General features: G+C 43.0%; 1 protein-coding gene across 2 annotated transcripts in view; it reads left to right on the forward strand.

Moving 5' to 3' along the window:
• Nucleotides 1-12,797, forward strand: part of TRIM33 (tripartite motif containing 33) — a 42,777-nt gene that overhangs the window by 3,299 nt on the left and 26,681 nt on the right. For both annotated transcript variants that reach the window (XR_008434780.1, XM_053964152.1), the window contains exons 2-3: nucleotides 9,756-9,874; nucleotides 10,969-11,116. Coding sequence is in view for 1 of the 2 variants with exons in the window: in XM_053964152.1 (XP_053820127.1) it covers nucleotides 9,756-9,874; nucleotides 10,969-11,116 (267 nt within the window). In the remaining variant the exon portion in view is untranslated. The remainder of the gene's footprint in view (nucleotides 1-9,755; nucleotides 9,875-10,968; nucleotides 11,117-12,797) is intronic.

Raw genomic sequence — 12,797 nt, forward strand, 5'->3', positions numbered from 1 at the left:
GTACCTGTAGCTGTACCTGAGGCAGGTCTCACTTTGCTGCAGGCTCTCACTGCTGGAGTGTCCCTGCTATCTTTGTGCATCTCTTCACATAAACCAGAAAAGTACAAATGATATTTTCGTGGCTGCTTTCTTAATTAGTTTGAGACTTTGCTCAGTGAGGGCTGTCAGGACTTAAAATAGTAGATATATGTATTTATTGGGTAAAAGCTGTGGAAATGGAATGTGAAGTTGGTGCCCACAGGGCAGTTCTTGGAGTGACAGCACCTTCCTGGTGGAGCTCCCTCTGCCCTCCTTGCAGAGTGGTGTTGGGTCTGGATCAGCATCTCTGCTCCTGCCAGCCTCCCACTCCCTTCAGAGCCACTGCTAAAGAAGGCAGAAGAATCATCTCAGTTCCTAAAAGTTAGAGAACCCCTGACTAAAGCTTAAAAGAATTATCTGAACTTGTGGATTGCTGTATTAAAAACAGGTTCTTGGTGAGTCATACCTATTTTGCTGGTGAAAAAGGTTTATTTTGCTGTTGATTACATTTATGTTGGGGAAAAAAATAGAAGAGTCTTGTTTCATATATTTAAAGCATGTGCATGTTTAACATGAAAAGTAGCATCTCATATTTGGTTTAATTTCTTAATTGGTTATGGGAATGTGCATTTTATTTGGTGGATAGATGATTTTGTATGGTGCTTCAGCTGTCCAGCTGGACTCCTCCTTTCAGGCTGAAGAGGTTACAAGAAAATGCCTGCATTTGTATCACAGTATTCTGAAAAAAAAAAAGCTGATTTCTAAGTTAGAAATTTCAGACTGTGACAGATACTGTAAAACAACTTTTCCTGCACCCACTGCTGTTCCTGCTCCTGGAAGAGAGGTTGTTTTGTGGTTTCACTGCCTGGATGAGATATTTACAATCTCTCTAAAGAAGATTATCTGAGTAGAGAGAGCTTAGGGCTCTCCCAGCTCCTTGGGAATGTCACAATTAAGATTAGGCTGAAGAACCAAATGAGCTGAAAACCCTCCACAGTTGGTTGTGTGTGTAAACTGAGGAACAACACATTTACTACCCAGAGCTGTGATGTGTGGTACCAGGAATTGGTTTGATGTGCTGAATGCAGCTCCTGCAGCCAGTGTTGCTGTGTTGTATTAATCACACCTGAAGTTTTTAATTTTTTTAATTTGCTGTGAGAGGAGGACATAAAAGGTCTGATGTGTATGAGGATGTGGCATGTCCCTCACACTGAGTTTGGTGGTAGTTATTGTATTTTCAGTCAAGAAGAATGAAAATTCCTGCATCAAATAAGGCTCTTAAAGCTGTGTAAATGCAGCATCTTAAGTTTTATTAAACTGGATGTGAGTAGACATCACCTGAACTCTCTTGATTCTTTACTTTTCTCCTGTGTTCATAAGTGAGGCTCATGAATATATGCTGGAAAATGTTCAGTTCATATTCTGGACTTACTAAAAATCTTGGTGTGAAACTTAAATTTCAGTCTAAATGAATAGTGTATTGTAAAATATTTCCATCAGAGAACATTAAGGCATGTGTTATTTTTATAAGAATTAATATCTGTGGCAGCGGTAAATTTTTTTATTATTAAATATAATGTATTGTCAGTTCAGTGTGTAATAATTGCCATATTGTCAAGGATTGTTCAAAAAAACAAAAAGCTGAGTTAGGAGTGGACCTTGAAAGCAGGTAATTTTTTAAAATGTATTTTTATTCTGACAGATTTCAATCTGATTGTATCACTCCCTTGACCTGTGAGGGTTTGTTTCAAGGTCTAATCACTGAAATTAGAGCAGGGTTTTGATGTATGGCTGTGCAGAAACGTGCTTGGACCCTTGCAGCGCTCAGAGAAATAAATATTATGCACATGGAGTAACTACTATTGGAGTTGTCACCCAATAAATGGGACCTGGCAGAGATTCATTCCTGAGAGGGCTGGTGCCCTGCCAGGCCTGAGCCCAGAACGGAAGCTGGAGTTACTGGATTGCACAAGTGCTTGCAAATATTTCCTGAACTGGGAAGTTTTGTTGTCATCGTGATGCCTTGAGAAGGCTGAGCTAGAGCAGAGGCTGGACAGAGCTAAAGAATAAAATATAGGGATTTATGAGAAGGCCTCCATGGATCCACCGTGGGCAGCACAAGAGCCCAGCCAGGGCTGCACCCAAGATGAACCAAAATGGTCCCAAAAATGCACAACTGGCCACGGGGTCTGTCAGTGTGATCAGCTCTGCTCCATTTGCATATTGGGGTTCATTGTCCCATTCCAGCTCCAGCCCATGCAGTCCCATCCTGATTGTTTTCCTCTCTCCAGCCCACGGTGTTTGTGCTCTTAGGCCTGAGATTTGGATCATTTGTCCTTGGTCCCCAGCTGGAGAAGGAATTGTTTTGTCTCCTGCTCTGTGAACAGAGCTCAGCATCCCATAATGTGAAGCCCAGACCCACACACTAAAGCAGGACAGAATCTGAAAAATAGAAAAGCTGAACCTGGGGCATCAGTTGTAACAGTGTAAACATCTGAGAGGACCTTAATTATCTTCCAGTCACTCAGTACTTCTGTGGGGGGTGCCAATATGAGATGTTTAGTGGCTCGTATTTTACCACAGTGTGGTACTGCCCCCCAACCCAAGGCTGTGTGTGGAACCAGATGTCTCAGATGGTGCTGCTTGCTCGACAGAAATTGGGTTTTGGGAAGTTGATTTTCAGGGGATAATGTGATAGTTTTGGGTTTGTGCTCATTGCTGTCTCCCACGTTATCAGCAGAATTTGAAGCCATTCTTTGGCACAATCGTGGCTGGAGTGGGGCATCAGGTGGGGTGGCAGGGCCAGGTGTGGCCAGCCCCACCCCTGGCCCAGAGCCAGTCTGGTGAGAGCAGTGACAGGAGCTTCCTCCAGCCTGCTCCAGCTGTGCTGGCATGAGCAGTGCTGGACTGTCCTCCTTGGACCCTGGGGAGCAGAAATCCCTTTCTTCCTGCTGGCACTGTCCTGTGGGAATCAGAAAAACAGAAACTTCCACAGACACTGAAGGGTTTGATCTGCAGTCGTGGAAGAAGCTTGGATTGATGTAAAAATACAATACACAGACATTAAGCAGAAAAATCATAAATTTATATTTCTATAGTTGTAAGTAAGAATATGCCTTAAGTATGTGAGAAACTGTATGGGTAAGGTGGTGAAGGGTTATAATGTAGGGGTGGGGTTGTACATAATAAACTAGGAGTTTACAAGTTATAATAGAAGCATCTGTGTGCGTGTGAGACAGAAGCCATTGGACAAAAGTATCCACAGTGCAGCAGAAGTGAGTAAAGGTGACAGGTTAGAAAAGCAAAATAAATCCTGTGGCCTTTTCTATTGGTTTAGAAAGTTCTGTATTGCCTTGTAACAAAGAAACTTGTGACTAATCTTGAGTGCTTGCTCCTCTAAAATCTCACAGCCTCTGAGACTGATGTTTATGTGAGCAATAAAGCATTTTAGCTCGGCCATGGTCCCATCCCTTCATTTTTAGCAGTGACAGTGACACTGTCCATCCCTTGCTGTGCACCCAGGCTCTGCCCCTGCCCCACAGGCAGTGCTCAGGTCTCTCCTCACCCCTGTGTGCTCCAGCCCTGAGCCCTGGGCTCAGCACTGCTGGGTTTGCCCCAGTTTGGGAGTCTGTCCTGTACTGGGAGCCCTGTACTGGCCCAGTGGTGTCCCATACTGGGAGCCCTGTACTGGTCCAGTGGTGTCCCATACTGGGAGCCCTGTACTGGCCCAGTGTGGTCTCCTGGAGTGCTGACCAGGAGGAACTATCATTGTCACTGCTAAAAATGAAGGGATGGGACTATTTTCAAGCTAAGAACAATTTATTGCTCACATAAACATCAGTCTCAGAGGCTGTGAGATTTTAGAGGAGCAAGCACTCAAGATTAGTCACAAGTTTCTTTGTTACAAGGCAATACAGAACTTTCTAAACCAATAGAAAAGGCCACAGGATTTATTTTGCTTTTCTAACCTATCACCTTTACTCACTGCTGCTGCACTGTGGATACTTTTGTCCAATGGCTTCTGTCTCACACGCACACAGATGCTTCTATTATAACTTGTAAACTCCTAGCTCATTCTATACAACCCCACCCCTACATTATAACCCTTCACCACCTTACCCATACAGTTTCTCACATACTTAAGGCATATTCTTACTTACAACTATAGAAATATAAGTTTATGATTTTTCTGCTTAATGTCTGTGTATTGTATTTTTACATCAATCCAAGCTTCTTCCAAGGCTGTAAATCAAATCCCTCAGTGTCTGTGGAAGTTTCTGCTTCCCACAAGGAGGGATGGCTGTCCTTGTCCTGCTAGTGCAGCCTGGGACACAATCTTCTCTTGTGAAGGATCTGCTCTTGGCTCCTGTTCAACTTGTTGTCCATAACACACTTCAAACATTTTATTTTAGGGTATTGAGCTCAAACTTACTTATTTATCCTCTTTTTTTTTTTAATAGTTTCAGCACTCCAAATGTTATGAAGCAGCTAAAGAATTGATAAAGATTTTTGTGCTACACATCAGAGCTGATGTTAAAGGAGTTGTATCTTCTGAAAATAGGAATTCTAGTGTGTAAGTAGAGGTGTTTAGGAACGCAAGTGTTTGGGGTCAGTGTTTGAATAAACTTTGAATTTATAAATTTGAACTGCTGGAAAGACTCTCTGCCATGTCCAGTGATGGAGGGGATCCACTGGGTGCTGCTGAGGTGCAAAGAGATTTTTGGATCTCGTACATCATGTGCATGATCTGCCCTCCCTGGTTCATGTCCATGATCTCATCAGATCCATGCCATCCTCATTCAGATCAATAACTTTTAATTATTCCAGTATTGCTTTTTGTTCTCTGTGAGATTTCAGTGGGGTTGTGATGTGTTTATTTAAAGTTGATTGAAGTCAGCTTGGACCTGAAGCCAACAAGTGAATGTGGAGCCCTCAGTGTGGTGCTTCTTCTAGAAGTTCCTCATTCTGCTTTGGCTGCTGTGGTGGGTTTAAGCAGCAGATGAGTTTCCTTGGCTCCTTGGGTGTGTTCCCCTTTCCTTTCACCCCACCTCCCCTTCTCTCACAGGGCTGGAGGCTTCTGTAGTGTTTGTAAACAAAAACTAAAACCCAGATCAAGAGCATGGTTGTAGGTGGGTTTGGTGGGGGAACAGGTTAATTCTTACTGGCTCAGGAAGCCTTGTTGTTGTAGAGCTGGTCTCTCAAACATCTGAGGGAATTCCAGAAGGAAATGCCCAGAAGGGTGGGTAGGGAGCAAAGAAGAGTCAGAAAATTCCAGTTTTTTTCTGGTGCTGAATCAATGGATATGAGTGGAACACACACTGATTCCTTTATATCAAGCTGGAGTGGGGACAGTGGCCAAAGAGTGGACATGAGTGTCTCTGGTTTGGTCCTACAGGACTGGAAATGCAGAGAAATCAACCTTTCCCCTGCCTTCACCCTAGCTCTCAAGCATCCTTGAAATTTGGCAGTATTTTAGCGTTGTTGGTATTGGTATGTCAGCCTGGAGAAAGCAGGTTTTTAATACTTGGCTTATTGGAACTAATTCAAGATGAAACCTGTTAAAAATTACCTGTTTTGGGATGCATTCAGAGGAGCACAGTTACCCTTGGGAAGTGTTAAACTTAATATATAAAAGGTATTCACAGAGTTCTGAGTTGCAATTAAGAAAAATACTTGTGTTGCAGCTTTAGGTGTGAGTTGGGAGTGGTAGATTAAAAGCAGCTTCCACTTGAAATCTGAAGGTTTTTGCAGTGTTCCATAGTGATTTGCTGCTGGATTATGAGGCAGGGTTTTTAGCAGCCTGTTTTTCGGAAAGCAAAATCAACTTTCCTCCTGAGTTTACTTCAGGTTCGTGCTTTCTGACACGCTTTGATGTCTGTGGTCGAGCTCAGCGTGCTTTATCTACACCATAAGCAGTTAAAAGGATTACAGAGATGCTGCTCTCATTAGTGTTCTTAAAGTCTTTGACAAATCGGGAGATGCAGTGTGCATTGTAAGGAGATGTGCCTGCAGTTGTATAACTGACAGTGAAATCTGGGTGCTGGCATCTCCCTGCTGGGACAGAACCTTCTCCTGGGGTAGAAGGGCTCCTTGGTGAGAAGGGCAGGTCCTGGAGCCTCCAGGAAGGTTCTTGTTGTGTCCTTGGTTTCACCCTTGCTCCTGCCTTGCAGTGACCTGAGCTCCCACTGGGGCAGGAGCAGCCCTCCCCAGGACAGGGAGCATTCCTGGGATGTGCCAGAATTCCCATTTATATCGGTGTGGGCTCTGCTCCAGCTCCCATCCAGGGGCAGGGTCCTGCAGGTCCTACAGATCCATCCCTGAGCACATTCCTGTGTTCTGTCAGTGCTTTGTGCTGCTCCTCAGCCCCTGAAAGGCTCTGTCTGTCTCAGGAGACTCCATGGAATCTCCTGGAGCCTCTTTCCTCCCTGAATCACAGGTTCTGGCAGGGAGGGATGGCTCAGGTGAGAAGATGAAACCCATCTCCCTTTGAGCAGGCTTGGCAGTGCCAGGCAGGGCTTTTCCTGCCTGCCCCATTGGAGACTGGCAATCCAGATTTCCAGCTAGGAAACAATTCCTGCTTCTGCTTCAGTCAGCCTTAAGCAGGGTGAAAGCAAAAACAAACCTCCCTTTGGGCTGAGTGCTGTGTGTAGCAGCAGGTGGGGGACAGGGAATGTGTGTGATTGGAAATATTTTTGCTGTTCTGCAAAAGTGTGGGACCAAAAGCAGAATCTGATCTGAACTGCATCATTAATTGGGAACAGGACATAAGGGAAGGGAAAATGTGGTGCAGAGAGTTGTGGAAGAGGGTAGTGTGTGTGCTCATGGTTGTTACAGGTCTTACACACTTGAGGTGTGGGATAGAAACAAGTGGAAAAAATGGGCAGTGTGGGTCCTCTAAAGTGCAACTAAAGAAGCTTGGAAGGCCACTCCTGTTCCCTGCAGCTCCTGTAAAATAGTTCATAAATTCCTGTGGCCTTTTAGGTCCAAAGCATGATTCTCCCTGAATTTCTTCATGTACTGGTATCCACAGGAGCACCTGTGGGTGGCTGGTGACATTTGTAGTGCTCTGAACTGTTCTTTTTTCAGGACCTGCAGCATAACTGTGTTCCTGTCGTTAATGCTGAGGGCAGGGTTTTGGTGACAGCGTTCTGGAAGGCACAAAGGAACTGCTGCACAAAGTGTTTCAGCCCCTCAGTGCAGGGTTTCACGTGGTGTGGTCAGAACTTCCTGAAAGAAACTTCCCTTTTCTCAGCTCTTTGCTTCAGTGCTGCTCTTGACCTCTGCAGCAACAATTTACAGCTCAAAATTCATATGAAGCCATCTCTGAGGACATGGGAAATCTTGATGGTAATAATTAGGCTTGAAGGAGATCATAAACCAGTCTGACCTTCAGAGTTTGTATGAATGTGTCTTATTCTAATTCACCTGTGATTTGAAAAAATAAAATTGATCTTTAAACAGTAGTTTTTACTGTGTGCTAATGCTTTTGGAAAGCAGAGTTACAGTGAGAATGTTTGTACCAGGCCTAATGTGTTTGATTTGTTTGATGCAGAAAAATAACATAGTAAGTTCAGCTGGAGTATAAGTAGGATGATACTTTTATATTTACTTTTATTTTCCTAGATAAGATTTTTTTAAAATCGAGACTGACAGTGAAAACTTGTTTTCCACAGAGGTGATACAAACATTTGAATCTTAGTTTGTCCTAAAATACATTCGCACTAAACTTTTTGCAATAAATTTTGTTAGCTCACAAATTATCTCAAGTTTCGACAGCTAAGAATCTTCTTTGTATGTAATTGCTATTTCAGTGTGATTTTCTCTACTTTTCCCTCCTGCCTTACAAAATTAGCCAGATGTGTATCTTTTCAGTACATTCGATTTCTAGTACAAATGGTGCTGCTGTAATTTGTTTTTTATTAGATGAAAAGACCACAATATGAGATGTTTAGTGGCTCATATATTATTGGAAAGCTGCTGTTGGTTAAAAGTTGCCTCATTCCAGGTAAAAATAAAGAGTGTTGAGATGTGAAAAAGGAGTGTAATGTGCTGAATGAGAATGGCAAGGCCTTGAAATTTGGGTTTTGATCTCTTGAGGTGTGTGCAGAACACTGGGGGCACTTGGTGTGCAGTTTTTATTTGAATGTGGAGGAGGTGCAAAACTTGGGTGTTGGGTTACCCATGGCCAGAATCCAGCCTGTGGGCTCTCCCTTGGATCAAAAGGCTTGATTTTCTTCTAGCTTTCATTGGTTTGGCTACTGTAAAACCAACCCAAAAGTTGCCTTACAGGAAGGGGTTTTCATCTGTAGAATTTGACTTTCTGATGTCTAGAGATTACAAATCTTGAGCTTCCTCTGTTTTGTTGTTTTCCTGAAATATTTTGTTTGTTTGACCCAAGGCAGCACTAAACATCAAGTTTAGGTTTGGTTTGGTTTGGATGGAGCAGTTTTTATGGGAAATAACCTGAAATTTTTGTTGTGTGAGTATATACACATAGCTGCTGGATGGCTTTCAGCTGGTATTCCCTAAAGAATTTTGTCTCTCAGTTGTCAGAAAACCTCAAAGTTCTGCATATGGGGAAGGTTTCACTGTGTGTGAAAGCTCTTGTATGTGTAGCTGCTGCAGTACTGGTTATTTTTCATATCCTGCTCTTGAGATGTGTTGGGTTTGGTGAGACAGGGAATTTTTAGTTGGATTATTGCTGCCCTGCAGTGAATCTCCTGTGTTCTGAAGCCATCATTAATTTTAGCACTTGAAAAAAATTAATGCTACTCCACTACTAATGTAATTAATCTTGCTGAAATAAGTCCTACTGTCCTAATTGAATATCCACAAAGGAGCTGAGCATCATTTAATTACACTTCTCAAAGTTGTTTTAGTGTGTAAAAATATCCAATGGCTTGGAAAGCTTCTTGAAGATTCTATTCTTAATAAATTGCATAGGAATTTGATTTAAGATCCAGTGACACTTCTGTGAAGTGTGAGCCACTACCTAAGTTATAAATAAATTTTCAAATCTTTATGGGGGCTGTTCATAGACGTCTTTAAATGTCACTTTGGTTCATGTAGTGACTCCTTTGCAGCTCTGCTGAGGATTTAAAACTAATTTAGTGATTACAAAGGATAACAAAGCAGGATGCTGGTGTTTTATTGCTTCATCTGCCTCCCTGACCTCATGGAAATAGATTATATTAGAAATCTTCCTGGGCTACCTGGGGGAACACTGAGACACACTGTGGCATTTTCAGGAACATCCCTGAAGTCACCCCAGCTAAATGGGCAGAGCCCTCTTAATGCTTGTCTTGAGACAGGCTGGACTGTAGACTGTTCTAAAAAATAATCTAAAAAACCCCAAGTTTCTTGAGTTTTGTAATCTAAAATCAACAGGGGAAAAAATAAATATTTGCACGGGGACAGCAAATCACTTTGCTAAAAATACAGGATTTTTTTGGGAAGAAATAAGTAGGAAAAACTGAGGATGATGTAGAAATCAGGGAAATCCCCAGCTAGGTGGGGGATCCCTTTCTGTAGAGGCTTGTGGGGTTTTTTTGGGATTAGTTGAGGGAGTATATTTTGGGGTGAAACCTGTTCTACAGCTGCACTGGCTGGTTTTTAATGACAGTGTCAAGTGTGGAATCCTTTACCCAGGTGAGGGGAGGTGTGTGCTGGGTGCTTCTGGGCACGTTGCTCTGTGGGCTTTGCTGCCCTAAAAGCCTGTGGGGTGCTGTGTTTTGCAGTGGGGGTGATCCGGTGCCCGATCTGCCGCCAGGAGTGCCGGCAGATCGACCTGGTGGACAACTACTTTGTGAAGGACACCTCGGAGAGCCCCAGCAGCTCCGACGAGAAGTCAGAGCAGGTAGGGACCGTGCTGCTGCCCCAGCCTCTGCTCCCTGCGCCTGCCAGTTCTCCTTGGGACGGTGCTGCTGCCTTTTCCCCCCAGCCCTGTCTGCTCTCTGGGGCTGTCAGTGCTCCCCAGAACAATTCTGCTGCCTTTTCCCCAACCCTGCTCTGATTTCTGGGACATCAATGCTCCCCAGAACAATTCTGCTGCCTTTTCCCCAACCCTGCTCTGATTTCTGGGACATCAATGCTCCCCAGAACAATTCTGCTGCCTTTTCCCCAACCCTGCTCTGATTTCTGGGACATCAATGCTCCCCAGAACAATTCTGCTGCCTTTTCCCCAACCCTGCTCTGATTTCTGGGACATCAGTGCTCCCCAGGACAATTCTGCTGCCTTTTCCCCAACCCTGCTCTGATTTCTGGGACATCAATGCTCCCCAGGACAATTCTGGTGCCTTTTCCCCACCCCTCCTCTGCTCTCTGGTCCTGTCAGTGCTCCCTGGGACAATTTTGGTGCCTTTCCCCCCCCAGTCCTTTCTGCTCTCTGGGACATCAGTGCTCCCCAGAACAATTCTGGTGCCTTTTCCCCAATCCCTTCTGCTCTCTGGTCCTGTCAGGATGATTCTGGTGCTTTCCCCCCACCCTTCCTCTGCTCTCTGGTCCTGTCAGTGCCCCCCAGGACAATTCTGGTGCCTTTTCCCCAATCCCTTCTGCTCTCTGGTCCTGTCAGGATGATTCTGGTGCTTTCCCCCCACCCCTCCTCTGCTCTCTGGTCCTGTCAGTGCCCCCCAGGACAATTCTGGTACTTTTCCCCACCCCTCCTTTGCTCTCTGGTCCTGTCAGTGCCCCCCAGGGCAATTCTGGTGCCTTTCCCCCCACCCCTTTCTGCTCTCTGGTCCTGTCAGGATGATTCTGGTGTCTTTTCCCCACCCTTGCTCTGATTTCTGGGACATCAGTGCTCCCCAGGATGATTGTGGAGCTTTTTCCCCAGCCCTGCTCTGCTCTCTGGCTCTGTCAGCTCTCCCTAGAGCAATTCTGGTGCCTTTTCCCCCCAGCCCTTTCTGCTCTCCGGGGCTCCCCAGGACAGTTGTGGTTTCCCTTCCCCCACAGGTGTGTACCAGCTGTGAGGACAACGCCAGCGCCGTGGGTTTCTGTGTGGAGTGTGGGGAGTGGCTGTGTAAGACCTGCATCGAGGCTCACCAGCGAGTAAAGTTTACTAAGGATCACATGATCAGGAAAAAAGAGGATGTGTCGTCAGGTGAGTGTTGAATATCCCTTTGTGCTGCCTGTTCCAAGAGCCTTTTCTCTTTAGATGTTACATATATAACAGGGGGGGATGATGGAGGTAACAACCAGCTCTGTGTGTTTTCCCCCCAGGATTTGGGAAAAGTACAGCCCAAAGTTACCAGTGCAAAATTAGTAGCTGTAAAAATAGAGGAAGAACTAAATTTATAACAGTGATGCTTTGTGCAGGTTGATGTGCAATCCCTTTGGAAAGGATTTAGATCCATTTTTAATAATCTTTCTGTTTAGTAGAACAAGTAACTCAATGGAGGGAATCTGGAGAGCAGTGGTAAATTGATAATCTTACCCATTGTCCAAGGAAACTAAAATACACATTCTGCTGTATTTTGTTATGAGAAGCAATTATAGTTCTCCCTGTAGAAATGTATATGTAAGTTTATAGTTACCTTCAATATATGGTGTTACTTTGTATTGATATTGCCAAGTAAATGTAGAATTTGAATCTTTTTTAGGTTTAATCTCTCAGTGAGCAAAATTTAATATGTGAAGTGTGTGTAGGGTTTGTTCAGGTGTGCAGCCTTATTAGAAGTAAATTCTTAAACTGTTGTTTGGTCATATATCATTTGTAGCCAATTGAGGTAATGTGGAAAATCATCTCAGAACAGGTCCAGGCTATCTGGATTTTAGATTAGAAAATTCTATTTGTAAATGGGTTAAAAGTTCTGATTTACAGATGTTTAGGTTCTCCACCATCTGGATGTGTCTGAAAATGATCATATTGAGGAAGAGGGATCTCAACACTTTGCTCTCTTCATTTAAATTAATTTAAAATTAATTAAGATCTCCATAATTGTCTTGTTGTATCCTTTCAAAGGAACAAACACTACTTTTCTTTCTAAAAATTGTTTAATAGTTAAAAAGTTTGCTGTTGAGCTTAGTTCTTTTAGACAAGGATCTTATTTAATTTGCTCTATCAAATAAACCTCATTTTGGAGAGGCTTCTCTTTATGTCTTAATGAATATTTTTAATAAGAAATATTATCCACTTAAGATTAAATGTATTAAACCTTACCGATGAGAAACCCTTAAATTCAAATTATAAGGCCCAAGAAAGAATTACTGATGTTTTTACAAGGAATGCTAAATTGTGACTCTCGTTGTGATATTTCAGCTCAGCTTTCCCTTTGATACCTGCTGGGAAGTGACTGTTCCAAAACCAGAAAGTTTATAAAGTTTATAAAATAAACTATTATTAAACTAACTAGTTAGTTAACCTACCTAAATATTTTTATATTTTAAACTAAATATTTTTTATATTTAAAAATATTTTTAATATTTTATACTAAAATGTAAAATATTTTATAAACTAAATTTATAAATAAACTTTCTATCAGAAATTTTATTTATTGTGATTGTGGGGAAGGGCTGGTCATTGTTTTTTTTTTTCTTCTTAGACTCAAAGATGTGCCCTGGAGACTTTAAATTTCTCTCAGTGAGTGGCAGCTGTAGGTTCATCAGCTCTTTCTTTGCAATAACTTGCATGATATAACCAGCTTCAGAAATGTTGGAGAGTGAGGGAAATGAATTTGTACCTCCCAAAGGCTGCTTTTCTCTTTGCTAAGCTCAAAATACCTTCAGAGCACTGTGCAGCACTTTTTTAGTAAACCCAGAACTATTTTTTGGCATTATTTGTT

This window comes from Vidua chalybeata, chromosome 24 (assembly GCF_026979565.1).
Source record: "Vidua chalybeata isolate OUT-0048 chromosome 24, bVidCha1 merged haplotype, whole genome shotgun sequence".
NCBI classification, from domain to species: Eukaryota; Metazoa; Chordata; class Aves; order Passeriformes; family Viduidae; genus Vidua; species Vidua chalybeata.